Genomic DNA, 27,216 nt, shown 5'->3' with positions numbered 1-27,216 from the left:
TGGTGCAGAACATGAAAAATAGAAAAAAAAAAAAAAAAAAAAAAAAAAAAAAAAAAAAAAAAAAAAAAAAAACCCAGAATTTGAAGGAAGAAGAACCCTTCGTTGAAAGCCTCTTTGATCTTTAGCATCCTTGCTAATACAGAGGCATCCAAATTGGAGACATGATGGCCGGAGCAACCACATTTAGAGCGTCAAACACAGTGGTGGCTTTGACCTTCTCTAGGTCTCCAAGATCCCCATCTCACTTCTCCAAAGATGCGAGCTAGAACATTGTGGCCAACCCACCACCTACCACGACCCCATGTTCTTGCCCACAACTATGGCCTTCTCCACCCTATTCCACTTGGTGAGCTTGGGATCTTTGACCTCTAGGGATTTTCCTTGACAATGGGGCATCATTTTGCAGAGGCAGGTCCCAGAGGTCCCAAATGGGACAGTTTGGAGTCCTGGATCCGCTCTGGCCCTGGCCATGTCCCCCTGATGTGCCAGCCAACCCCGTGTCCCTCCCTGGACCCCGGGGCACAAAGCCACACGTAGCACAGGCGCTTATTTAAACAGTTATATGCTGTATTGTTTAATAGAAGTTACAATAGGGTAAATGTACAGTTGTGATCAACATGCTAGTTCTAACGCAATTCAACCTGTAAACCATGCAGTCCATTTTATTTTTTTCTTCTAAATCAGTCCATTTTTTTATATCAGTAGCTCTGCTAGTGAGTTTTAAGGAAAGAAAGGAAAAAAAAAAAAGTTCCCTTTAAAATTAAACCTAATTTACTAAATTTTCCCCTTCCTGTGCAACGACTTGTGCAAAAAAAGCTTTTTTTTTTYCTTTTTCTTTTTCTCACCACATTTAATTTACAAAAACTCAGGCCTTCCACCCCTCCCCAGGCAAGAGGAGGAAAAGGCAGCAGAGGCCAACGGGCCCCTAGGAGTGGGAGTGTGTTGGGGTCGAGCAAGACGCCGGYGGGACGAGCAAGGGACTTGCCAGGAGTGACCTTCAATGATCCACGTGCCACCACGCTGGCCTGGAGGGCCAAGGGAGGAGGACGCCTGATGCTGCCTCCTCCAAAACTCCCCAAAAAAAATCTTAAAAAAAGAAAAGAAAACCCTAAGGACCCTCCGTGTCTGCACACGGATGGGTTAATAGCAGCATCACTTACTTTGGGGTGGGAACGGGCGCTTGCAGCGGGCTCCTCTGCCCCTGCCCTGCCTGCACGTTGCGGGGCTGCAGCACGGGCTTCTCCCTCCTAAGCAATCCCAGCCGCACCAGAGGACACCCATCATTAGCAGGAGGTTTACAGGGGGTTTTAAATGTCTTGCAGGGCTTTCTAGACGATCCGTTTAAAGGATTAATGCTATTTTGAAGGGATGGAACGGCATCTCTTGGAACAGAAGTTAATTGGGAACAGAGCACCAAAATTCCATTTTTCACCCCCGTGATGTGACTTGCGGTTAAGGCTGCCTGACCTCCCGGAATCGGAAACTCTCGGGCCCTCTCCGTGCCATTCCCGGYGCTCGGCACGGCCTCGGCATGAGGAGCCACAGGGAAACCCATGGCAGCGGGAGGAGACCCGTGCGGGACGGCAGGAACGGCGGCGAAGGCTGCAGCGCCGCTGACGAACGCGGCTCAGGATCGTGTTTGACAGCCCAGCCTCCCGCTAATAAATCCCCGGAGATGCCGTGTGTGGAGCTTGCGGATGCTCGGCCGTCRCCAGCCTCCGTAGCAGCTTGAAGTATTTTAAAGTGCTTCTTACTATTTATTTAATGGCCCTTAGCGCGAGCGCCCCGCGGACTGAAGCTTCCCATGTTATGGTCACCACCAGCTATCTTGGGATTGGTTTCAGGCTCTTGGTAGGACCTTGATGGCTTGGAGGAGGCTGAGGTGACTTGCTGAGCAGCTCATTCTGCCTGGTTTTGCCCTCACTTCTCTTATTGATGCTATGGCCCCTCTATCCTGTGGTGGCATCACCAGGAGATGGGAAGGAGGTCCTGTGGTCCACACTGTTCCATGGGAGACAGCAGGGGCACCAATGGCTTCCCCACGGCCAGCAAGATGCCTTGCCAGGTGGTGAGGGTGGTTCTCCTTCCATGGATTCTCCATGGGGTCTCCACCTTGCCAGGTGGTGGGGATGGGTACCCCACCACCAAGGAGCTGCATGGACCTTCTCACCAATGGGTAGGTGGCCAACTTCATGGTTATGGGGAGGCGCTGGCCTTGCAGAGAGCTGAAAAGAAGTCGCCATTGGGGGTCAACTGATTTTGCTTCTTCACTTCACTCTGTCTTGAGTGCAAGCACTTGTGGGCTTATGTGGGGACATCTCCACCAAGGCTGAGCCCTTTCTGGTCAACTTTCCGTCACCTGCTTCTTTTTCCTCCATCCTTCTTGTAGGTACTTTAYGGGTTAAACCAAAAGTGCCCACTGATTCCCCCATCAAAGAGAAGAACCATAAAGCCATCTTCCAACATTTGGTCTTCCCTGTCATCAACGAGAATATCCCATCCATTGGTCCTCATGTTTGGAGATTGCTTTGATGGGGCAAAAGTTCATTGCTTCCAATGTGCCTATTTACTTCCAGGGTTAAGTACCATGTACCCTTATATATATWTWTTTTTWAAAATGTATTGCTGAGGAAGGAGGAGGGAAAATAAAGCACCATCCCCTTCAGGTCTTCAGAGCAGTCAGAATTGCTCCCCGAGTAAGAGCCCCAAAGCAAAAAGTGCATCTGGTGAGGAAGGAAAGGGCCGAGGTGCAAGAAGGAAGCGTCACGACACAGCAGCGTTGAGAGCAGCCCTGTCCTTCTACGGTGTGGAAGGAGTCTGAGAAGAACAAACCTCGCCTGGAAGGTTAGAGAAGGTTTACTGACCTCCTCCAGGAGTGATGTTGGGTGAGGACAATCTGGTGCATTTGATGTTAAAAAAAAAACAGTCGGATCCAGGAGGATCCAGCATGGCCAGGGTGCTTATGTACACACTGGAGACTTTAATTCCCTTCAATACGGCATTGGGGCTCGGCAGGTGGGGGAACCAGCTGGATAAGCTTCCATCTGCAGTAATTAGGGTCAGAAGGGTAAAGAAAAGGGCAAAAGTCCCCTCTCTGCATAACTCAAAACCCACAAAGTGCCCTGATAGCAGCAGGGTTGTCCTCACCGGGTGCCTTGCTCGGAGGGGATGATGTTTGGGCACCTCCAGTGCAAGGAGAAGCTGGTCCTTAGGCTCGGTGGAACCAGGCTGAGTTGGCTGCTGCCGCTGCTCTGCTTTGGGACCATCCAGGATGTTGGTGCTGATTCCCCCGGGCGGATGCAGAAGGATTTAGCTCCAGACTCGCACTGTCTATSCGTGTTTAATGAGGCCACTCGTGAGCCCCGTTGCATGTGGCATGGGTACAGAAGACAACAGCAGGTCCTCGCGGTGCAGCAAGGCATCTGCAAGCTACGGTGCAAASCAGCCCTTACCGGCAGGGGGAAGAAAATTAAATAAAATGAAAGAGAAAGGTTGGGAATTCATTTTGCCCCTCTTCCCACACAAAACCAACGCGCTAATTTGCAAGGCAGGCTAACAAGCGACCCCAATGTGTGTTGTTTCACTGGAGCCAGTGGAAAGAATGGGAAACCGCGGCTGCTTCCAACATATATATATATATATTTGCTTTCGTTCGTTCTGCAGTTGAATAACTTAACAAAGGAAAGTTGAGCTGATGCTTCGAATTTGGCTTGCACAAAATAATCATTAATAACAGCGTGGGTATGAAACTCCCTGCGAGCCTGCAGCCTTACAGCCCCCTGAAAATAGGAGCTTGTGCCGGCGGCGCCCAGCCTGGCTCGCCCTCCTTCCCTGCTTGCTGCGCGAGGCCGTGTGTCAGGAAGGGAGGTTTCGTGGAGGCTACAGAGGCGGATAGGAAAACACGGGTGCTCTCTCGGAGCAAGGAGGCCGAGCGCGGCGGAGGCCGAGCGCGGCGGGGAGGTCTCGGCGCCTTCACGAGTGGTGGCTGTTGATGAGGCCGCGCAGCTGCTTGGCCACGGTGTCGATGAGCTTCTGCTTGTCCCGCTCGTTCTTGCGGAACTGGGCGAACAYGTTGTTCTTGCGGCTCGTGTCCCGCATCCTGCGCAGGGTGGAGAGAGGCTGGTGAGCGTGGGGTGGGCGCCCCGGGTCCCCAGCGCGGCGCCCCGGACCCACCGCCCGCCCGGCGGCCCTTCCAAGGTGTGTGCAGTGGGGGAGAGGGGGTGCCGGCCTCCAAATGGTCCGTTCCCGTTTTTGGGGAACGGGTTTGTGCCACAAGGGGTGGCACAAGTCACAACCCATGTGGCCTGTTGTCTTGCTGCATTCTGAATGGCAATACCTACCATGTTAAGAGATTAATGGCAAAAGCACCAGGAAAGTAAAGATTTAGCACCGAATCTGCAGCATTGCTGTTTACCATTTACACTGGTTGCATGCAGCCAAGAGGTGCAGCTCTCATGACAGCTGCACAGTTTTCGTGCTGCTAAGGGCATATGTAGGGTCAAACCCCTTGGGTTTCCCCCAAATCTTCTCGAGATTTGCATTTTTTAATTCCCTCCACTCTCTTAACTTGAACTTTTAGGGCACCAAGTAGTGCACTGGCCTTAACAAGTGCCCCAAGGGCTCTGCCAAAACGAGGCAGCTCTGTTTCTCTGCGGCATGCAATGCTGCAGCCCCATACATGCTGGTGCTTGCAGCTGCAGTGCCGTGCATGCTTGTGTTTGCAGCTGCAGCTCTGTGCACGCTTGCACTTGCAGCTGCAGCTCCGTGCATGATCATGTTTGCAGCTGCAGCCCCATGCACACTCGTATTTGCAGCTGCAGCCCCGTGCACGCTCGTGTTTGCAGCTGCAGTCCATGCATGCTCGTGTTTGCAGCTGCAGCACCGTGCACGCACGAAGCATTAGTTCTGCAAGCAAGCCACGTGCTAAAGCTGCAAAGCAAAGTGCTCCAGAAAGAGTCGAGCCTTCCACGGGGCAGTAGCAGATCCTAAACGCAGCTTGTGCCTGCCGAGAAGGGGTCACTATTTTTTATAATTGCTGGGATTTGCAAACGATTTTCTAGTTAAATCAGGCGGTCTGGGATGAGCCACATCAGTCTGTGTTTTCAGCTACGGTACCTGGATGAAGCCTCGTGGTGATTGGGAAATAGTGATGATCATCCTTGGAAAGTTGGCAGTTCCTCAAATTGGGGGGGCTGAACTACCCCAGCACCAAACAAACCTCTTGAAAGTTACTTAACAGATTAAAAGAGCAAAATAAAATAAATACCCACGTTTCTTCAGGCTTCAGTCTTCCTCAAAAGAGCCAAAGGGAATCTGAAACGTTCCCAAAGAACATCTAGCTTGGAACTGAAAACAAGGCTAACAACTTTATCCCAAAGGGTAATTTGCTGAAGTTACAAGTGCCCAAAGACACGGGATTACAGCAGAGCTGCTTTCCCAACAGTAACAAGATCGCTTGGAGCACTTTTATGCCGCAAAAGCAGCAATTTTTCTTTCTTTTATGTATTTATTTTTAAATCCAAGCAGGTTGCCAGTGGCTGCACTGTGTGAACGGGGCCACAGAGACCCTGTTGGGTAGCAAGGTTTTAAGGTTGCAGGTGAGAAGACTTATTCCCATGAAATCTTACTTTCTCAGAAAACAGGGTCTCGTGCAAGGAAAAATCACCTCTGTGCCTTTGGCTGAAACACAGAGGAGCTGCCTGGCTGCAGTTATGGATGAGGATGACGACAGGCTCGAGTCAGAGCCCTCGTTTGTGCGCACAAGAACCTGAGCACGATAGCGAATGCGGGCAGCGGGACCTGCGGAAGCTGGAGCTACCTCCAAACCTCCCGAGTACTCAGGAGAGCCCCAAATTCCCAGTACAGGACATCCCAGGCCTGGGAATCTGCAGGTACTAAGTGCTCGACAAATGGGACATCCGGGGTCCTGATGGTTCTCTCAAAATCTGTGTACTCCTTGGGACAGATGCCCCCCACAAAGCTCAGTCGCCGCTGGGACMTGTGTTAGTGGTCACACACAGCTAGGCATCTTTCCAAAGGACTGAGCATCCAATTTCTAGTCTTCTCCAAACSACTTTATGCCCTTAGTCTCACTGTGTATCCAGGGAATTCGGGAGCGTCCGCTGGGCATCAAAGTCATGGACTCAAYGTGGATGGAAAAATATCCTTCCAAAACCGTGGCACAACTGAGGACTAATGCAGCTGGGAATGGCACAAACSGGACTCGCAATCTGGGACCATGGCCTCTATCTCCAGAGCTGCCGGCACGGCCAGAAGCACACAGGGATTTCATAGGGATTTGCTCCCGATCCGCAGACTCCAGTCTGTTTCACCTGGCCATGGGGAGCACCTGATCTTCCCGTGGCTGTAGGCGCCGCCACAGCCAGCCCTGTGAATCGGGACGCCAAGAATATCAGGTTTAAAAGAGCCAGGCCGTGTTTCTGAGCAGCTAAGAGCTTCTTTGGAGGTTCAACGCTTCTTAAAGCTTGTGCCTGCGGAGCACGAGGTCAACTAGATCCACTTTGGCCCCGGCGTCCCTACGCAGCAGCATTAAGAATGAGAAGCGGAAGGAGAGGGGAAAGCTCAATGCTGTCCCCACCCCTGTCAACAAACACCACCTTAAATGGAGGCGAGCTTTGTTTAAGTTAATCTATAAAGGGGRAAAAAAAAGAAAAAAAGCGACAGAGTAAAAGCTCCTCTTTTAGTTGTAAGTAGTGCATTTGAGACGATAGAGTTACCGGCGGGAACCGTTTCAAAGCCAGCTTGCATTTAGATCGTTTAGTGCTCCATTTAAATCAAACAATAAAGTCATTGCAAGGTGAAGGTAAAAGCCCAAGCAAGCAGCATACTTACACTCGTGATATCCTACGAGAGAGGTGTGATTAGGAAGAGAGATAATCGTGAAAACAAGTTAAAAAGAAAAAAAAAGGAAAAAACGAAGCGGCGGATCAGAATTTCACGTCGCCCTGTTGCCAAGGCTGGTTAGGGACAGGGAGGCTCTGCCATCTGGTCTCCCTCTTTGGAGAGGACCTTGTGTGCCTCGAACTAGAGCCCAGCCCAACASAGGGTGTTGGAGGGACCTTTCGGGAGGATGGGGCAGCCGCTTTTCAGTGGTGGCCACTGAGAGAACTAGAGGAAACGGCCACAAAATGAAGCACCAAAAGTTCTGCAGGAACTTAAGGAAAAAAATCTTGACAATGAGGGTGCCCGAGCCGTGGAACAGGCTGCCCAGGGAGGTTGTGGAGTCTCCTTCTCTGGAGATCTTCAAAACTTGCCTGGATGCAGCCTGTGCCCCGTGCTCTGGGTGACCCTGTGTGTGCAGGGTGGCTTGGACTAGATGGTCTCTAGAGGTCCCGTCCAACCTTAAGGATTCTATGATTGTATGATAATATCATACAGTGCATGCATGCAAACAACGCTGTAATGCACTAAAGTGCTTTCCAAGCACCTGCGAGGACAGCTTGGTCTCCAGATATCCTCCTGACAATGTTTATGTGCCAAGAATTGATGTGAAATCAGGTATTCTCACACCAGAAAAGAAGAGATACCCACTGCAAAAAAAGAGGTACCCCAAGAAAAAAGAACTCGAGTTCATCCTGAGGATTTGCTTTCACATTAAATCTGAAATAATCCAACTGGAATATACTGCTGAAGGAGGAGGCCAGGCTTATCCTGCTTTGCTCCACACAAGACTCAGCAATGGAGCGGCCACAGAATGTGCTGCTTGGAAAATTACTAATTATTAATTATTAATTATTAATTATTAATTTTGGCYGATCATTTTGCTGTCAGATCAGCTSGCGACTCGCTCACAGCCGCATGTCTTTGATGTCCATGGCAAGGGAAGGGACAGGAATAAGGTCACTCCTCCTGGCGAGCACATGGGCGTCCACCAGAAGAAGGTGTCATCGAAGCCACCTCCCTCCACGTGCAGGATGAGCATCCCTCCACTTGCAGCTACATGCTAGGGAAGCAACACGTGAAGGGAATCCCTCTCCTGAGGATGGAAGCAAATGTGCTGCCCCCATAGGAAAAACTACCACTTGGGCTGGGATTTTTGAAGGGGACAAGGAGTGGAGGACAGAGCTGTGCAGAGGAGCACGCACAGGTGCAGCACATGTGGCGCGTTCCCTCTGTGCTCTCTTGACCGTGTTGGCCAACACCTGTCTCCGGCTTTTAAAGAGCAGCCAGAAATGCTGCCTTGGCTGCTGGAGGAGCACGTGCTCAGTGCACGACCTTGGTGAACTTCCCGTCCACGCTGCTGGCTTGCGAGGCTCCAACCTCGGCTCGCTGCTGTGCTCAGCGCAAGGTCCGTGCACAAGCTGAGCTCACCTGGAGTGTCCTGGTGCCCCAGGCCAGTGCTCAGGCTCTGCTCCTCAGGCTCAAGCTGTGCAAAGCATTTGCTGGCACAAAAACCACGCGGGCAAGTCCAGACTTACGAGCGGCTCAGCCTCCTGCTTGCCTGACGGGACAGATCCTGCCCTTCCTACCAGCAACCTGTCCCCTAGATGGGCTTTTAGCCTGACATCTTCTCCATGGAGCCACTAAACAGACATGCAGGCTACCAATTTTAAATGATTTGGGTGGGGGGGGTTTGCTTCAGCCACCCCTTCATACAGCAGAAGCCTCTTGYGAAAGAGGGGAAAGAAGGGCTCCAGGGGAAATTGCCTTCACCATTCCATCTGCAGTGGAAGCTCTCGTAGGAGACCYCTTCCTACCGTGCTAGCATCTACTCCAGTTTTTATATCAAAGCCCATCGCGGCGGCTGCTGCGGCCAGGCAGCGCGCGTGACGAAAAGCACGGCCGAGATGGGCCTTGACGGGCGTCCAGGGAGCGTCTGGACCTGCACTCACTTTTCCAGCAGGACAAGGGCCGTGGTGGGGTTCACGCGAAGGTACTTGCACGTGGGTTGCCCGTAGTCGGCCAGATACGTCGACCAGTCCCACTGGATAAACAGATCTAAGAGCTGCAGCACAAACAGGGAGGAAACAAACAAGAAGAGGTTTTTAAGAGTTGGCTGGAGAGCGCGTTTAGCTCAAACTTGGCAAAAAATCTGGACAGGTGCCATTCAGCAGGAAAAAAAACATGCAAAGCCCTTTATGGTTTTAGCTAATTCAGCCGTATCACAGTCCTTCGTCGTGCGGCCTCTATTTTAGGGGAGAAATGGAGAAATGGAGGGGCTCCGTGCGCAAGGGAGGAATCAAACACCTGGAGCAGGTCAGCTGGGCCCCAGGGATTTCTCGTGGTGCCCGCTGAGACTTCTTCACATCTTCAAAATGTCTTTAACGAACAAAGCTCCCCCGGGGAGGCACGAGGACATCCAGGAGGGCAGCGGTTTATCTTAGGTTAATGCAGCTACAGGAGGAGCCTGGGAGTCTCAGGTGGTTTCCAGACGTTTGTTAGAGAAACCACTGCCATCCCCAGGCAGCTCTGGGGGGAAGGTGGCAGTTCCTCTCATCTCAAGGCCTTCAGCTCTACAAAGTGAGCACCTGTGTGTGTCACACGTGTCCTCACACATGTCCTCTCCCCAAGGTCCCCGTGTTCCCTGCGGCCTTCCCAGCATCAGCCCATGGGCTGGCCTTGACCTTGGGCAAGGAATAAGCAAATGAATCCCAGTTTTCCCAAGTGCTTCCCTATGAGCTGGCATCTCAGAAGCTCCTTCAAGCTTCAGCCTTGCCCATGACGACTGCCTGGGACACCTGCATTTTCTCTGCCCTCTTCCCAGCCGCTCTCACAACATACTTGATGTCTCATCTTGCCTACTCAACGCTCATGTCGATGCCTTTTGCAAGCACAATTTGGGCAGCTTTTGCCACCAGCAATATTGCCCCAAACCTGCGTCCTCCCRACCTGATCCCCCCCCATTCCCTGGCAGCTCCTGACTTTTTCAGGGCAGTGAATGGGACAAAGCAAGTTTTGGTGGCCCACCAACCCCAGCAGCCTTGGAGTAGCTAATGAAGTAGCTAAAAACATAAATAAGGTAAATAAATAAATAAATAAATAAATAAATAAATAAATAAATAAATACATAAATAAATAAACCACTGCCACCAGGCTTGAAGACCCCAGCCAAGGCATCACAGCAGTGCACAACACGACTGGGCCCTCTGACCAAGAGCTTTAATGCCACTTGCCACCCTACGCACGGGGCTTCACCGTCCCGCCGCTCTCCAAGGCGGCCCTAACGAGGCGGTCGCTCCCACTAAACCTCCGTCCCTCTTGGCCTCGCCGGGCTCCTGCCGCCGCAGCGCCGGAGCCGGCAGAGGCGCSGAGCGGCTCCCGGCCCCGGGGAACAAGTTAATTAAGAGCGGCCGCCTCCTGTCGCCCCTGTGACCGCTCTATCGCCGCGGGCCCCGGTGCCAAGCGCCACGGACGTCTTCATTCGCCCTGTCCCGGCGGGGCCCCGCCAAGCGGCGGCCGCCACAGAGGCCCCTTTGTGGCGGCGTCTCCATGGCGCTGCCTGAGGCGCGGCGCGAGGCGGCGGCCCGCGCTGCCCGCGGGCTTTGGCCCCGCCGCTGCCTCGGGGTCCCGGCGAGGAGCGCGCCACACGATCCGCCCGGACTATGTAGGTCAGGGCGAAGAAAGCCAGCGGCCGGGAACAATGGCCGGCCGCGGTGGCGGGGGGTGAAGGGATTAGGCRGCAGCTCGCGGGGCTTTTCTGAGGCGGCGCGTTTGCCCGGGAGGGTCGTGACGGGGCCGTGCGGTGCCCGCGGGACGGGGGGTTATCCCAAGGGAAGCGCTCGCGCCCTTCCCGGGCTCTTCCCGCATGCCGGGCACCTCTGGGAGCGATCGCCCCAACCTGCGGGAGGCTGCCGGGGGCCACGCCACGGCGGTGACGGATGCTCGGTGTGTGTTGGGCACGTTGACCCACATCCATCTGGGAAGAGCGGGATAGCTCCGAGGTGCGCGGGGACAGCCCGGCRGCGCCTTGGGCTTCGCGGGCGCAGCGATGCCGGGCGCTCATCCGGGGACAGCCGAGGAGAGGGCGCTTGGACAACGCTCGGGGCCGCCTCGCTGCCATCTATCTGTCACATAAATGTGGTTTTATTGGTTTTACTGTTTAAACTTTTCACCTCTGCAGCTAAATCTGAAAAAGGGGGTGAGGGGGTGGAAAAACAAAGGAAAATAAGTAGTTGTGCGCACAGGCCCCCAGCAGCCCCGCTCCGCTGAGGGCTCGGCGAGTCTTCCGGGGCAGATTCCAACATAAAATATGCAAATACCATTAATTCTTCCAAGTAAAGAGTCTCCTTTTCAAGGCTATAAATCAAACTCGACAGCGCGCGCACTGGGGGGAAAGGAAAAGAAGGGGGGGGGAAGAGAAAAAGGGGAAAAAAAAAAAAAGAAAGGAGCTTTGATTGTGCTTATATTAAAGCGCGCAATAGGCTCGGGAAACTACAGCTGGGCTGTGCAGACAGCAGGCTTGCAGCTTGCGAGAAACCTTGATTCTCGGGAGTGAGGAAAGCATGCAAAAAACAAGAATAAAAACACAGAAGGGGCAGGTCGATCTGTTCACAGGTGTATTTATGAAAATGAGGACATGGAGGAAGGTTGGTGTRCTGCCTTCAAAAGGGAGGTCTGGGAAGAGGAGGGTTCTTAGGTGCACACATAGCGCAAGCAACACCGTGAACCTCCAGGTCCCGGCCCAACTGCAGCCTCTGCTTTGTGAGGGCCGAACTTCACCTTCTCTCCCTCCATCTCCCTAAAACAAAACTGCTCAAAACGCTTCTTTTCCACCTCCCTCATCACTACCAAGTTCTTCCAAGCGCAGATTATTTCCCAGCATGGTTTTGCAGCCCTCCCATCAAGTGCTGGGACAGGATGGCTACAGTTTAAGAGCGCGTTTGTGGCGACGGGGACACGACAATGCCTCTGCGAGCATCTCCCCTCCACGCAAAAGCCAATGCGAGACAGTGTGTTCCCTTCGACATGAGCCGACAGCGCTGGGTCTGGAGAAAATTCTTCCAGCCCAGCCAGAAATAGCGTAATGCGAATCCAAACTGATTCGAAACAGAGTCGGCGAGCGTTGCCAAGTGCGTCTGGAACGACATCAAAGCAGGCGCTGCAATTTGCACACTTGCACCAGGATCGCAGCGGGCGCCCTATGAACCCGGGAGGGGATGCGCAGCCTCCTCCAACTTGGGTTTGCACCTAGAAATCCCACCAGTTCCCGAGGCAAAAAAACTGGCACGGAGCTGACTCGATCCGTGAAGATGCTGGGACAAACCAGAGGCCACCAAAGCCCGAGAGAGTTGAAGCTTTTCGTGGTGGTCTCCGATCCTCAAAGCCCAGCTTGAAAACTTGACAGCTGGGTTGGCCAAGAAAACCATGATCCCCATAGACCAACTAAAGGGTTGACTTTGCATTATTCTGCAGCCAAAGACGTAATCCTGCTCTTGAAGAGGAAGATGAGAAGCAGAAAGTGGCAGCAWGGCACAACATTTCCTCGGTGTCTCATCCAGGGTGCTACATGTTCCCAGACCAGGTATTGTCTAGGAGAATTCTGTCTGCCAAAGGAGTTGCCCAAATCTTCCTACCAGCAGTAGGTCAAGACATTATGCAATGGGTAAAATGATGGAGCTGCACGAACAAGAAAAAGGAATGTAGAGTTAAAGATGACAGAAAAGGGTGGCTTGTACTCTCCAAGGTGCAACCTAGGTGAAAAGGACTTGTCCTGCCTTGCAGCCCCAAGGACCTCTTCTGCCCTTCTGCAAGCATGAACCATGAAGGTCAAGCATCCTCATAGTAAGGATAAGTGGAATAAAAACTCCTGATTTCCCTGACTCAGAGCAACACTAGCCCCTATAGCTCCTGCTCCAGGCTCTCCTCCCAAATGGGGGACACATTTAAGAGGAGGTTGTAGGCCTTGGATGCAACACGAGGTTGTGCCCAAGGCGACCTCTGCCAAACTGAGATGCAAAACTCATCCCAACTCAGAAGTGAAGAACAGCTGTCCAAAAACGCTAAGCTGCTCCAAGACGCAGGGCTGTTTRCAGCCAGAAGCAGAAACCCAATGGTTTCTGGCAGACAACTTGYCATTTTTCACATCCCTGATGAAGGAATGGGGTTGCACAAGAGCCATCAAGAGCCAAGACTGGTGCCTGCGGAAGGCAGAAGAGCCATCGTGGCCTCTGTGCTCGCACTGGTATTTTATTTATTACTAGGCCCAATTCACACATAAATGACCCCCATTTATAAAACATCTATCGTCAGAGGCAAACTAGCATGGTGGACACACAGATACGCAGTAACTGGATAGTCCAAGAGTAAACCGAGTAATAATTGCTATTAAAAAACAAAAACCCACGAGCAGCACGCGCCAACACACGCAACGGGATGAAGAGGTGGAGACAGCTACAGCCCATGAGCTGGCAAATCCGTTAACCTGCTCCAACAAAACCCAAGGCAATTACAGCGGCTATCTCGCCCTGTGCCGAGCTGAAGGTATTTGAGGTGACTCGTTGCCTCTGACAGCAGGAGACAGAGCGGCGTCTGGGCGAGCCGGCCCCGCGTGCCAGCGGTGACAACGGCGGGCGCCCCAGTGTTTTCCGACTGTGGGGAGTTTCAGGGCAACAGGAGGCCACCTGGAAAAGCAGGGTGGATGGGGCGGCTTGGCCAGGCTTGAGGTGGGAGTCTTGAGGGTCTTCGCCATTCCCCTGGGTGCTCCTCTTGGTGACCCAACAATGCGGAGGAGAAGCTGTAAGGTACAGGGAGCAGCTTGGTCCTTGCGGGAGCCACCGGGAGCTGCCCAAACGCAGGGCTGAGCTTCTCTGCAGGATCTCAGCACACATGGACAAGGCCTGTCTGGCTCCCACAGGCACCTTGAGGAGGACAAGCGACCCCTAAGCTGAACCAGGAGCAACCTGTGCCCAGGCTGGCAAACCAACAGTGCCCACCACAGGYTGGGCAGCCCCAGCTGATGGGCGACTGCTACACAGAAGCCCAGAGAGATGCCAGCAGCGGCATCACGAGCACGCAAACACAGATAAAATAATGAATTTGGGGTTGTWTCAAAGGTATGTCCACCCTGCTTGGACATCTCCTCAACCTAACKAGGTTCCTCTCAATGACAACACAGCCCTTTGGAGCGTCAGCCACTCCACCCAGCTTGGTATATCCACAAACTTGCTCAGGGTGCACTCAGTGCCCTCGTCCAAATCACTGATGAACAAGTTAAACAGTACCGAGCCCAGTACTGATCCCTGGGGGACACTACAGGCCTCCAACTACAGGCCTCCAACTAGGGGGTGGGACTAGACAACCTCTAAAGCTCCCTTCCAACCTTAAGGATTCTGTGGTTCTGTGACTCTATGAACTAGACTCTGCCCCGTTTATCACCACCCTCTGAGCTCTGCCATCCAGCCAGTTCTCAATCCACCTCACTGTCCACCCGTCCACTCCACACTTGCGGAGCTTTCCTATGAGGATTATTATGGGAGATGGTGTCGAAAGCCTTGCTGAAGTCAAGGTAGACAACATGCACAGCTCTCCCATCGTCCCTCTGGGGCATTGTAGAATGCTATCAGGTTTGTCAAACGTGACTTCCCCTTGGTGAATCCATGCTGACTACTTCACTGTGAAGTTCAGGTGCACTTGCACAATTTGACTTTTATTACAAGGTATTTGTGCCAGCTGGAGGTCCATTTGGTACCAACAGCACAAAAAAATCCCTATTTGATCAAAGGTGGTTTTGCCAGCGTTGTGTAACCAAGGCACAGGGAGGAACAAGGCAACGCTGAGGAGAGCTTGAGCGAACCTGGTTGGAMTCAATGATCTCCAAAGTCTTTTCCAACCATAATGATTCTATAATTCCATGAATGGGGAGCAGCCCTACACAGAGGGAGGTGATGTGGCATTTTGGGGGTGTCACATCCCCGCCGCGCTCCTGCAGGCTCCTGGAAAGCCCCAAGCACCTTCAGCTCGGCTCTCTGCTCCTTCACGCTCCTGTTGACTTCGACGGTGCAAGACCAGGGCCTTAGTCAGCAGCTGGAGCTCTGCCCGCAGGGGAGGAGAAGCCGAATTCTAGGGAAATCCCGAGCTCCGTGGGGCCACCGCAAAGCACCGGGCGGCGCCACTGGAGAAAACGCCGCGGCGCTGAGATTAGCGGGTGCGAAAACACCGGGATCGCAACGCGGCGGAAAAATCCAGCGGCTCTGTAGAGCGGGGGGTTTAGGAATRGCTGAAAGAAGGGAAGCAAAGTCTGCGAGGCCGCGTTTAGCGGCCAATTTGTGCTCATAAAAATGATCCTTTCTGCTCATCGGGCTCGCGCCTGGTGCTCACGGAGCTGCCAAGGCGGTGGGATTTCTCCCCGGAGATGCCAGGAGCTTAGAGTAGACAGAGCATCCATGGAAAGCGCTCCTGAAGGAATGYTGGTGAACAGGCAATGGGGAAAAGGGGCTTGGAAAAGAAGGGCAAGAGGAGCAAGGGGAACATCCCACGGGAAGGGAAAGTGYAGGAATGTTGATTCCTAGGGGAAGCCAGAGGTGTCGGGAAGCTCAGCGCTCGTCCTGCTCCCAGATCGCCTGATCCGAGGAAAGCTTTCTGGAATTGCATGGAAATTGCCGGCATTCTTGCTGCAGATCTGGGATGTTTCGGTGCGGCTGGAGAAGGGTTAACATCTCCTCACCCCTCACGAAGGACTGATTCCCAAAATACAGAAAAAACGGTAAAGAAGGGTGGGGAAAAAAGCAGCAACGTGCAAAAAAAAAGTGATTTTGGGTATGGAGAAGAGGGAAAAAGCTCCTGGACGATCCCCACCAAGGGGAAAATGGTCTCGCTGGCCTTACGGACTCCGGGGAGAAGCTGGATGCAGGGAGAGCTGGAGGTGACCCGAAAGGCCCCCGCATGGCTCCTGAGCGGGTGCTGCAAGTCGCGTTTTTTTCCTTACGTGTTAGAAAAGCTGGCGGGGGGTGGGGGGGAAGGAAAAAAAGGGAAAAAAAAAAAAAAAGGCGCCCAGCAGGCGACCTGGCGCTCACCCCGCGCGCGGCCTCACCTCGCCGTGAACCCGGGGATTATCGCGGCAGGCGTCACCGCGCGCTGAACCCGCGGGCCCCGCGCGCCCGCACCCGCCGGCGGCGCCGCGCGGCCACCGTGCCACCCGCGGCCACCGCGCGGGACACGGGGACACGGGGACAGCGCCACGGGCACCTGCCCCGCCACACCGCTCGGCCTCGGCGCGCTCAGGGGTTGGGGTGCAAGGTAGGGTTGGAAGCTGATGTTTCACCTTGGGTTCTCCATCCATGGTCCTCAGCTCGTGTGGGCCCCACTGAGTCTTGGGGGGCTTTTTTTTGTGCCTTTTTCAAACCATCAGGACACACATGGGTGCAGCATGGGAAAAAGCATCTACCAAGTGCTCCACAACGCACCGTGAACCTGAAGGAGCRGGGTGGGCACCATGAAACGCCCCCTTTGGACGCTCCTCCCTTCCACTTGGTAACCTCAACACACACCAAGTTTTGGTCCCAAATGAGCAATTTTTAATTCCCTCACTCTGCTCCAGCAGCCGCCTCCAAGCCTGCAGGGCTTCAAAGAGGCTTCCAAGCCAGTCAAAACTGAAGCTTCAAGACGATCAGATGCCCAGGCCTATTGCAGAACATCCCCCTTTCCCACAGGAAACCTCCTGCGTTGACAAACTGCCGAGCTTGTATCAACACACTCCATTTTGGGATGTGCGAATCCTTTGGGAAACTTGAAATGTGCAGACTGCTAATGTGCAGGGCAAAAAATAAATACAGCATTCGCACATGCAAGGAACATGAGGTTAGCATTAGGCCTCTTGAGTGGAGATTGAGTCAACTGGGCATCTCCTGAAGACACCCAGGGCAACCAGAACACAACAAAAAATTAATCGATCCCTAAACTTCCCGGTAGAAAATCCTGACTCCAAGCAACGTGCCGAAGAGGAGAGGCCTCGGGAGGGACCGCAGGCCAAGGATCTCCAAGCGAGGAGCCCTGCCAAGTCCTTCATCCCAACACTGCTCCTCCTCAGCTCATGCTGCAACAGGGCAACAGCCCGGAGAGAACCGGCAGGATTTATGGCTATTTGTTGCAGAGGAAATATAAAAAAAAAAAAAAAAAAAACCCAAAACGCGGGAGGAATCTGAGAACAAAGCAAAGGCCGTTCCTTAGCCGGTGTCACACTAACCTCTGGATGGCCCCGCGTTTATTGTCCAAGGCCTGGAAAGGTATAAACAAAGCCCGATGCTGCATGCCAAGAGCGGCGATAGGGAGTGAAAGGAGCCTCTCTGTGGTCATCGGGCCTGAGCAACCACCTTTACAGTAACAGAGAAGGCAAAAATCGCTCATGTGAGAGGTTTTATGGTGTGTACGTGGGGTTATCACYGCACCATAAAGTAATTTAAAGGCGACAGAGGAGATAGCAGGTTATGGCTGTCGGCCTGCGGCTTGGCGAAGTTGACACCTATAGAGCAGAAGCTCTTGAGATAAATCCACCTCCGAAGCAGGGGGATRTTGGACACAACATGGGGTACCATGTAAGGATGGTCTGGCGGAAATGGATTTAAAATGACGGGGAGCACAGGTCACAGGGAGCTGAGACCTGGTGACCACCATGGACAGAAGAAGAAAGCAGGAAAAGGCCAGTTTGAGTGGGAGATACCTGGCTTTGGGGAAGRCCCTTTTACAGAACGGGGCAGAAAAGACTTCTTTAGGACAGATATGGTCCTTAAGTCTGCAGGTGCCCATCATAATTGTAAAACAGGGGCTGAGGGTAGTGGTGATGGCTGAGATGCACCAAGTGCTGCTCTCCTCAAGGACAGAGCCCACGGCACCTAGTGCTCAACCTCGACTGCTTCTGAAATGAGGAAAAAGAGCTCCTTCAAAGGAAAAAAAAAGAATCCAAAAACTTGGGAATTTCAAACTTTGCAACACAAACTTGTTCAAGTCAATTTAGATGTTTAAGAAAAAAAAAAAAAAAAAAAAAAAAAAAAAGGCAAAATAAACCAGAAAATTCATATGGAAGAGTCATTTGGGAGGATTTGCCCGGATGGAGAAATGATCTTACACCAAAATTGCTGCTGGAACTGCCCACCAGACCCTCGGTTTGGCCTCGCAGCCTGAAAGACCCTTTCACACTTGACAGCTCCAACATGGCYATAGGTGGCAAACACCTCCCAAGAGCAGTGGAAACCTACAGCCCTTGGCCAGCGAGCCGCCGTGTGGTGTCCTTGAGCCTCGACTAAACACGTCTCAGTTTCAAACCCAGAACGGGGACATCCTTTCTCAGATGCCTGGCTTTGGGCACAATGGCAAGATCAACACGTGGCTTGGGGAACACCCTGGCACCCCGCAATCCCACCTTGCATAATTCCCTGCTATCCCGGGCATTTCTTTTCCTCTGGGTTTCCCAGCAGCAGAGGTTTACGCAGAGGTGCCCACATTTTCTTTGCTGTTTCGATGCTTTATTTCACTTATTTCCTTATTTCACAGGGCTGTGGAGCTCTGCTGCTCATGCCCCAATCCACGCAGAGCCCTGCAGATTTGTCTCTCTTTACCCTGAGCTGTTTATGCTCTTCTCACTTCCCATTTTACTGCAGTGTGATAGGAACATAAAGCAGAGCTGCCGCAGCTCTCTGCCAGAGCACCAAAGGCCTTCTTGCAAATTCCCTTCCAGTTGCTGCAAACTTGTGTGGGGGTTATGAACTCCTTACACAAACAGCTGAGGTCATTGTTAGCTTAAAAAAAAATTAAAATTAAATAAACAGAAAAGCAAGACTAGTGTTACAGCCACGGTGGAAGCTCCTCGGCAGAGGAGGGTGCCAAGCTGTGCACAGCGAGGTCCCTTCTACAACACAACGCCGTGCTTGCAGACAGAGAGCACCCACTTTTCACCGTCCAATTCCCCTTTTCTAGACGAATGTGCTCTCACAATTGCAGCACTCTGCACCGAAGGACGTGTCCTCGTGCACAAAGCCCAGGCAAGCCTGAGGGCAGAAGCTGAGGGACCTGCCACGTTCTTTGGAGGTGCCACTGCCCCTGGCTGCTTGGCAGCGCTGGCATCATCCTCCCGGCGACGCTTCCTCCCTCCTCTCCCTCCTCCGGCTCCCAGGGCAGAGCCTCACTGGTTCCTCTCCTATCTCTGCTCCCGTCTCTGCTTCTGAAGGTCACTCCCCCCCCAAAATCCCAAACCAAATCCTCCTTAAAACTGAGATTTAATACGTGTGAAGATCTCACATATGAGAGATCATCACCATATATGTATTAATACCCACYCAGATGTATTTTTACAAACATTCAGCCCCCAAACTCAGTCATGTGAGTTATAGAATTACATGGAGCCCTTCAGAAAATCCAATGTTGAGGAGATGGAGGGACAGTGAAGCAGGAAGCTTTCCTCCATCAGAGTCAAGAATCAACCCAGAATCCTAGTCTGTCAACTCCAATCCTGCAATTATGTTCTCTAACATCCAAACCCAAAAGCTGCTGATTGTTTTATGAAGAAGATGGAAAATGTTTTCAAGTTAATCACTGTAGCAGAGCTGAGCGGGCAAACAGAGTCCTAAACAGCCCTGGAAAACAAAAGGAAACAGGAACCTCAGCTCAGCTCCTACRAGCACTCAGAGCTTTCTACAAAGCAAAGGAGAGGACAGCTTTGAACCTTGCTTAGTCATGTACATCCTGGATGACAGGAATTCCAGGGGAAAAGGGGCCTGGCTTTCCAGCCTCTTGACATTAGATCGCCAGGCAATCCCAGCCCTCAGGGGCTCTCAGTGGATGGAAAAGGAGGACAGAGAAACCCCAGCAAAGCAGCACTTTTCCCCAGACCTTGGGGCAAGGGAAGGCTGCTGTGACACCCAGTCACGCCTCCACCCAGGATCACTTATTTCAGGTATTTGGAACATATTTGCTTGACTTCTTTTTTTTTTTTTTTCTTCTAAAAGCCAACAGTGAAAACTGGCCTCTAATTCTTCTTCAATAGGAAGAACTTTGTTGGAGCCAAAAGCGACTGTGGATGCTGTGGATAGAGGATGATTTCGCTTCTCAATTTCCTCCTGAAAGAAAAGCTATAGCAAAGTTCACAGCTAAAGTGCCTGGGGCTTTTAGCTCCTTTTCCCCTTTGGGGTACATAAAATCTTTGCTGGTGGAGACAGGGAGAAGCTGGTGATGCCACAAACCCMAGGACAACACTTCCAGGTGATGGGTAGAGAGGATTTCCAAAGGATCCTCCAAAGAGAGGAACTGCAAAGATCACGCTCTGGGTGCACAAGGTCTTCTAACACTCCCGGACACCTGCAAAATCTCGGGTCCTGATGCCAGGGAAGGAACTCTGACACTGGGCACATCAATGAAAAGACCCGATGAACGCACAAAGCAGTTGGCCACTGTTGACCAGCCCTATATGATGTCCCTCAAAAATTCAGAGCACACAGTGACGGTCTCCAGAGCACTTCACCCTACGTGGTGCTCTGTGATCCAAGGATGAATCCGACTTCCAGGAAGCTGCCCAAATCCATGAGAAAATCCCCTTGTGCTCCCCATTGCCTGACCATGTCTTGTTGCTCCCTGCATCGCAAGAGAGGGAGTGGAGGCTGCTGGGAGCGTGAAAGCCACTTATCTCCCACCCCGCTATTCCAGAGGATGCACATCTACAGCAAAAAAAAAGGGAAAAAGGGCCAGAAAAGACCCCTTCCACCTGCAGATGAAACAGTTCCATCCAGGCCGAAYTCGCCAACACATTTAAAGCATTGAGTGTTAATAAGAAAAGGGGTTTGGGAAAGGAAATGGAAGGAATGCAGACACCGTTATTATGGGAAGGAAATAAATCACTAACAGGGCATTCATCAAAAGCAGAGGATGGCTGAGTGACCCTATCAAAGGCGATATATGAAAATCAATAAATTTAGACAAAAGGCAAGAACGGAACCTAAGCACCTTGCGATGGRAAACGCAGAGAGGCCTCTTAACTCAACCCGAAAATTTACGGTTCGAGAGACGAGCCTGTCTGGCCGTCTCTCCACCCATCCTATTGCCATCCCCGGCTCCATATGGGATAGAATTACTCGCATATCCCCGGAGGCAACTGCAGGCAGGGTTTCATTTCCAATTGCCAGCGATACTACAATTTCCACTCAGCAGGATTGCTCTCACCCTTTGGTGAACTTCGGAGTTTTGGAGAAGCAGCCGCAGTCGGCAGGCGCTGTCTTCCCAAGGGAAATCCTGCTTGGAAAGGGAGTTTTACCTGCCTGGAAAGGGAGCTTTACCTGCAGCTCGGCTCCTCATCACCTTTGATGCTCTCTTGCACCTTTGCAACCTCCTTGCAGCTTCCAAACCCTGCCGAGAAATCCCTGCTCTTTGCTTGGGGCCGCTAACAAGCTTCTCTCAACCAGCCTCATTTTTCATTCTTGCCTTGGCCGCTTCCTTCCACCTCCTCCTGCTCCGCGATTTTTCCCCTCTGAACCAATCAAGCCCGGCTTASAGTCCGTACAAAAAAGGGCTCGCTTCCTGAAAGGCCCCGAAAGCCCCAGCCTCCTGAGACGGGARCATGAATAAGTCAGGCGCTGAAGTCAGAAAGAAAGGAAAATTAAAAATAAATAAAAGCCAAGCCGGCGCGTGGCATGCGCTGAACTTTCCTCGGGCTCGAGTGCAAATTTTTCATGACGTCTCATCACTTATTTAGCTCTCAAACTGCGTGGGTCAGCGACCCGCTGCGTATCCTTATACTGCGCTGAAATATAAATAATAGCTGGACCCACTTACATGYGCACACAGCACCGAGGCAGAGCGGGCAGCCTCCAGGAAACGCAGCCCCAGATCGAAAGGAAGAAATTGCATTTTTTTTTTTTTTAAAGCTGATCATGTAATTGCTCTATGGGACTACTGAGTTTATAAAAACCAAGGAGAAAAAAACCCACCTCTCCATCCTTAGGTCRATTTAGAAGATTTAAAAGAAAGATACTCCAGCGAAGATGGAAATCATATGGGTTATTAATCATCCGCTTGCTCGCAGGCTTCATCTAATGCCTAAAGCAGAAGCGAGAAGACGCCCTGCCGCGCAATGGGGGAGGTCAGCGCTGCCTTTCGGCAGCAAACGTGGGGTGCTTGGCACCCTGTGTCCCCTGTGCTGCCTGTTGTGTGACGTTAAGCATCACCCTCTTTATCGTGGCACTGGGAACAGCCCCTGGGAGGGAACGGGCAGGAAACTCCCCTCTAGCGATTCCAGTTCAAGAGGTGGAGGAGACRCCGAGGCCAGGTGGTCGCTGATGGAGAAGCCCCAGGTACAGGATGCTCCTGTGGCAAACAGGACACCTTGTCACTGTTGATGGAGGGAGTTTCCATCCCTCCGGAGCAGGGTTATCGCTCACCTCAACTCATCTCCCTGTCACACATTTGCTCCGCACATGTCTCCGTTCGCTGTATTTTTCTCCCCATGGTGCTCAGACCTCTGGAGGTCCTTGGGCTCCTTCCAAGGAGGCTATGAGAAAAGAGCTAAAGCGAAAATAAATAAATAAATAAATAAAACMAAACCAAACCACTTTCGGCAGACTTAGGGCAGGACTGAAAAGGCTGGAGTTTGTCCTCAGAAACTCGTGGTCTCCGTTGGCGCTGCAGACACAGGACCAGCCACCCGGCCCGTGTGCCCCGGGCAACCCAGCTCCGAGGACCGCCGATCCGAAAGGCCAAGCGGGTTATTAAGATGAAATGAGCCCTTAAATTAATGATGATACAAGCCGCTAGGACTGTCCAAACAGAGCGGAGTCGCGGCGCTGCCCGCGCTCTGAATTATTCATCCCGGGGTACCAAGGGGCCATCAATAAGCTGCAGTTAAAGTGATGTCCCCCCAAGACATTCATCTGCCTGGAGGCCATCAGATCTATGGTGTCCAATGCATGGGATGGAGGAAACAGCTGAGACGACAGAGGTGCGAGTATTATAAAGAAACCACAGGCATAGTTAGGACCGTGCTTAGCACCAAGGATTACTCCTGGGGGTGAGCTGAGCCTTAAAGTGCTCCAGGAAGCAAAGAGCAGGAAATAAAGCCCAGCCATTAATAGCACTTTCAGCAAGGCTGAGAATCAGTAACTCGTTAAAAATATAAATAAACAGACTGCGTGGGACATAGAAGCCAAGTCAGGCATGGAGCGAGCCAGTGGCTTGTAAAAAGGGCCAAGTCCTGAACAAGCAGTGCAGGGAGCTCCGAGTGAAGGAGCGAGGTTTCCCATAAATCTATGTCCTCGTGGGCGACCGATGGCGATGCCAGGGTGGACCAGCTCCCACTCAGCCTCATGCCACTTAGAAGACCTCTTTCTAGGTGACAGCTAACTGGGCCTCCCACTTAAATGTACATGAAGCTCATATGAAACTCCAAGGAACTCATAGTGTTAATGACCCTCCACTCTTGGCCAACAGAAACTCATGGACAACCTCATTGCCTAGGTCTTGGTTTCCTTTGGAAAGACCCACGCAGAGCTCAGTACTGAATATGCCGAGTGATCTTGGTGGGCATCCCAGCACCATCCCAAGTCAAAGCAAAGGTTGGTGATGGAAAGGCAGCATAAGAAGGAATAAGCGCAGGGAGGGAGATGGCAGTGAGGCCAGTTGATTTGTTTCCAGCTCAGACTTTTAGAAAAAGAGGGGGGAAAAGCCCTAGTGCTGCATCGAGAGATAAACCACTCGCCCTTCCCTGGTTCGGAAGGCGGCCTTGCAATCAGCTCGCTCAGACTGCCAAGGAGAGGTGCTGCTCAACCTGGACCTGTGGCCAGAGCCCTAATCACCGACTGCAGCCACTGAAGGGATTCACCGGAGACAGATTTATGGCCGTAATTAATAATAATTGAGCTTTAAGGCCAGGAAAGGGATGAATCTTTTTTGTTTAAGAGAGAAGGAAGTCAAGCTCATTTGGAAACAGCAATGGAAAGGAGAAAAAAAGGAAAAAAGGAAAAAAAGAAGCCCAAAGTCCCTGCTTTATTCCAAACCCATCCACTGAAAGTCGCCCGGCACTGGGAAAGCACACAGGGCCAGAGCTACAGGGATACGGATCCGATAAGGATCTGACCCATCCTTTGGGGTTGACAGGTCTGGAGAGGAGCGCGTCCCGCTCGTCCCGCGCTCGTGCGGGCAGGGGACAGGGAAGGGTTAGCGGCTCTAATTACTCCCCCAGCCCCCGGGCCTCACGGCAGAGTTTACAATTTAATTTTCTGCATTTGTAATCCGTAGCCCTTGTGTATATAACGTCTAATGAAAAAGGCCTTTTTCAAATTAACATGGTATTTGGGAGGGGGTAAAAAAAAAAAAAAACCCTCCATGTGTTTCTATTTCATTATCGAGCTACATTTATAAGAAGACAGAAAAAAATCCTCAAGCTGAGGGTGATCGGATTTAGCTGGCAGGAAGACAGGACAGTCAGAAAACACAGATATGCTTATGTAAATGCCTGCATAACATCAAAACGCCTTCGGGTACAATTTTGCTCTCACTCAAGTTAATAAAACTCCTCCATTATTCAGGGCTTGCTGCCCTGGTGGCTCCCAAGCGCCTCACACTTGGGAGCTCCTCGGAGCCATCTCCCTTTGGTCCTGACGGGCTGGTGCCCACCTACATAATTCATGCTCCTTCTGACAGCCCGTGAAAAGTGGATCCTGCAAGAAGCAGCTCTGCTTTTCTCTCCTTACTTGCTTGTAGCTTCTCCTCCTAAGGATGGTTTCTCAAGGAAACGAGCCTTGCATGGTCTCTCTCTGAATTCTTCCTAATAATTATCTTTAAACATAACGCACAGTATCCAAGACAGTCGGACAGACAGAGACCTGAAAGTTGTTGTCACACAGAGCGGTTGAGATCAGAAGATCACGTAGTCCAACCACCCAGGGGCAGCTTGAGCACCTTGCTGGGATGTTACCCATTCAGGTTCTCCAAAGATGGAAACTCCACAACCCCTCTGGGCAACTAATTCTCTGTACTTAATGAAAACAGAAGTCCAATAAAGGGGTGAAGACTATAAAAGGGAAAAGCTCGGCTATACTAGACACTAGAGAATCCAAGCAGCTCCACTGTAAGCTCCCTGGGTCAATGTGGGCTCCTTTTTGCCCACCTTTTCTGCTGTGACCTTCAGCAAAGCCATGGTACGTGCAGAGGAGAGCAAACCACATTAGCCAAGGGAAGTGGTACCTTGAAGCACCCCAAAAGTTTCCCCTGGCTGTGACACGCAGGGAGAGGAGGTGATGATCCCACCACCCAAATACTTGTGTTTCCTCCATTACTGATATCTATCAGCACTGGAAAAGATCAGCAAGCCCACTGCTCAGCTTGGAGCACGCACCTAAGCAGCCTGCTTCAGAGAAGACTCCTGCTGTGCTCTGAATCCTCTCCTCCTCCTTGTGACACCTTCTGCAGAGGCACCTTTCTTCCACTGCTGCGATTCTACCATTCCTTTCTTTTTTCATTTCTTTTTTTCCCCAGGGGCTTCAGGGCATCCTCTGGAGGGAATAATTCATTTCYATAGGGAGATGAGTTAGAGGGAACTGCTAAGGGCTTAAAACTTCAGCCCCTTTGCCGCATCTCTCATCCAACCCCTCAGAAGGAACAAGCCGCTCTATTTCCCTGATTAGCCAAAATTCTTTGGCATTAACCACAGTAAAAGTTTCCAAGCGCACAGGAACTTTTTGGTTCAATACATGTTATCATAACAGAGCTACCAGCAAGCAGAGTTGATTTTGTTTTGCATGCTTTCCACGGAAATCCCTTCCAAGCACACTCTTTGGCCTCCAGAAATGCTTTGATTTGCTCGGAATAACAGCAGAAAGGCACCTGGTAAAGTGGGTGGATTATGGTAGCTGTCAGAGTCCTCAAAACTATCAGATAAGCCATATTCTGGAGCCAGAGTCAGGTCATATTCCTGACCTGAACTTAGCCAGTAATGTTCAGACTCAGACATTTCCATCTGAATATCAAGTATCTATTGCTAAAAAGTTTTGCACAACAGAAAAAACAACCAAACTCTTCCCAAACAAACACCCTTCCAACAAATTTTCCAAAGATGATGAAAGTGGAGTGAAGGGGAATGAAGAAAATAGAGGCTCACGGTGGCAGGTGAGAAACACCAGCAGCGAGGAGGTGAGAAGCTAATGTCAACATATCCACGAAGACAGTCCATCAACAGCAACACAATCTCCACGTTGATGCCTGGAAAGTACCTGCCGTGACCTAAGATATTTTCCCTAGGCTGAGTGGGTTGCAGACCGTTCCTTTAAACACGCTAATCTCCACCGAAAATTCACCTGACATTTGCAGGGTTTATTATTACCGTGTTGATTCATGAATCATTTATCACCCCTGCATTTCTTCAGAGGAGTCTCAATATGCAAAAGCCTACATAGTCTAGTCCCCTCTCTTTATGAACAGAGATCTAACTTTTGCTCAGTTGATTTAACCCCTTTCTGATGCTGAAGAACAGCTAACGGGTTCTAATGTACCACAGAGGCCAGTGGAGCAAGATGCAACGGGGTCTTCTTCAGAGCACAGGTCAGAAATGAGAGCTGAGCTGCTTGGTGGCCAACATCTAGCTCCCAAGTCTACACTGGGGCAGAGGCACTGAACAAGTCAACCATGGTCTRGACACAGCCTGCCATGTCTCCACAGGGAGACATCCACCCTGTGCTCCTCCAAGATCTARGAAGGTAAGAAGAAGGAGTAATAAAGAAGAGAGGTGAGATGCCAAAATGCCATCTGCATGAAGACGGACAACTGAGACACAACAGAATGATGCTCCTCAGGCGATCCTGCAAAAGTTAAGCGCAGTTCCTAAGCTGCAGCTCAGGTCATTGATCACGGCACAAAAAAAGTCATCCTTAATCTTAGAATTAAATAAAAACCTCACTTCATCAAGCCTGTTTTTCTTAGGAAACTTAAGGCTAATACCTCAAGAAACGAAGGTCCCCCCAGAGCGCACTGAGACACACTGCCTTGGTAGGGCGACAGGCTAGGAGGAGCCTGAGCTCTGAATTTCCTTGATTTTTATCAGGGCTCCCTCAGACGAACGTTTTGAGATTGCCCTCGGTACTCAAYACTGTTTCAACACTGGGTCTGCCCTCGTTGCAGCGTGAACTGTAAGCTGAGTGTCCTCCGAGGCTACAGCCTCGAGCAGATGGGAGGGGGACAGCACCGGCGTGAGGAAGGCTGCAAGGGAAATAAGGAATATAATCTTGTTCACTTAGAGCGCTCACGCAATCCTACTCAACGCAATTTATTAATTGTCCCACCAGCATCTTC

General features: G+C 51.5%; 1 protein-coding gene across 4 annotated transcripts in view; it reads right to left on the bottom strand.

Annotated features, from left to right (window-relative positions):
- Positions 1-1,245: 1,245 nt before the first annotated feature.
- The window catches only part of EXOC6B (exocyst complex component 6B), a 219,116-nt gene continuing 193,145 nt past the window's right edge, over positions 1,246-27,216 (bottom strand). For all 4 annotated transcript variants that reach the window (XM_026048845.1, XM_026048846.1, XM_026048847.1 and 1 more), the window contains 2 exons: positions 8,853-8,965; positions 1,246-4,099 (listed from right to left, as the gene is read on the bottom strand). In XM_026048845.1, coding sequence (XP_025904630.1) covers positions 3,973-4,099; positions 8,853-8,965 — 240 coding nt within the window. In that variant the 3' untranslated portion in view covers positions 1,246-3,972. The remainder of the gene's footprint in view (positions 4,100-8,852; positions 8,966-27,216) is intronic.

This window comes from Nothoprocta perdicaria, unplaced genomic scaffold, assembly GCF_003342845.1.
Source record: "Nothoprocta perdicaria isolate Ctin4 unplaced genomic scaffold, notPer1 scaffold_58, whole genome shotgun sequence".
Classification (NCBI taxonomy): domain Eukaryota; kingdom Metazoa; phylum Chordata; class Aves; order Tinamiformes; family Tinamidae; genus Nothoprocta; species Nothoprocta perdicaria.
Note: the sequence above shows the minus strand (reverse complement) of the source record. Positions and strands in the feature narration are given on the sequence as shown.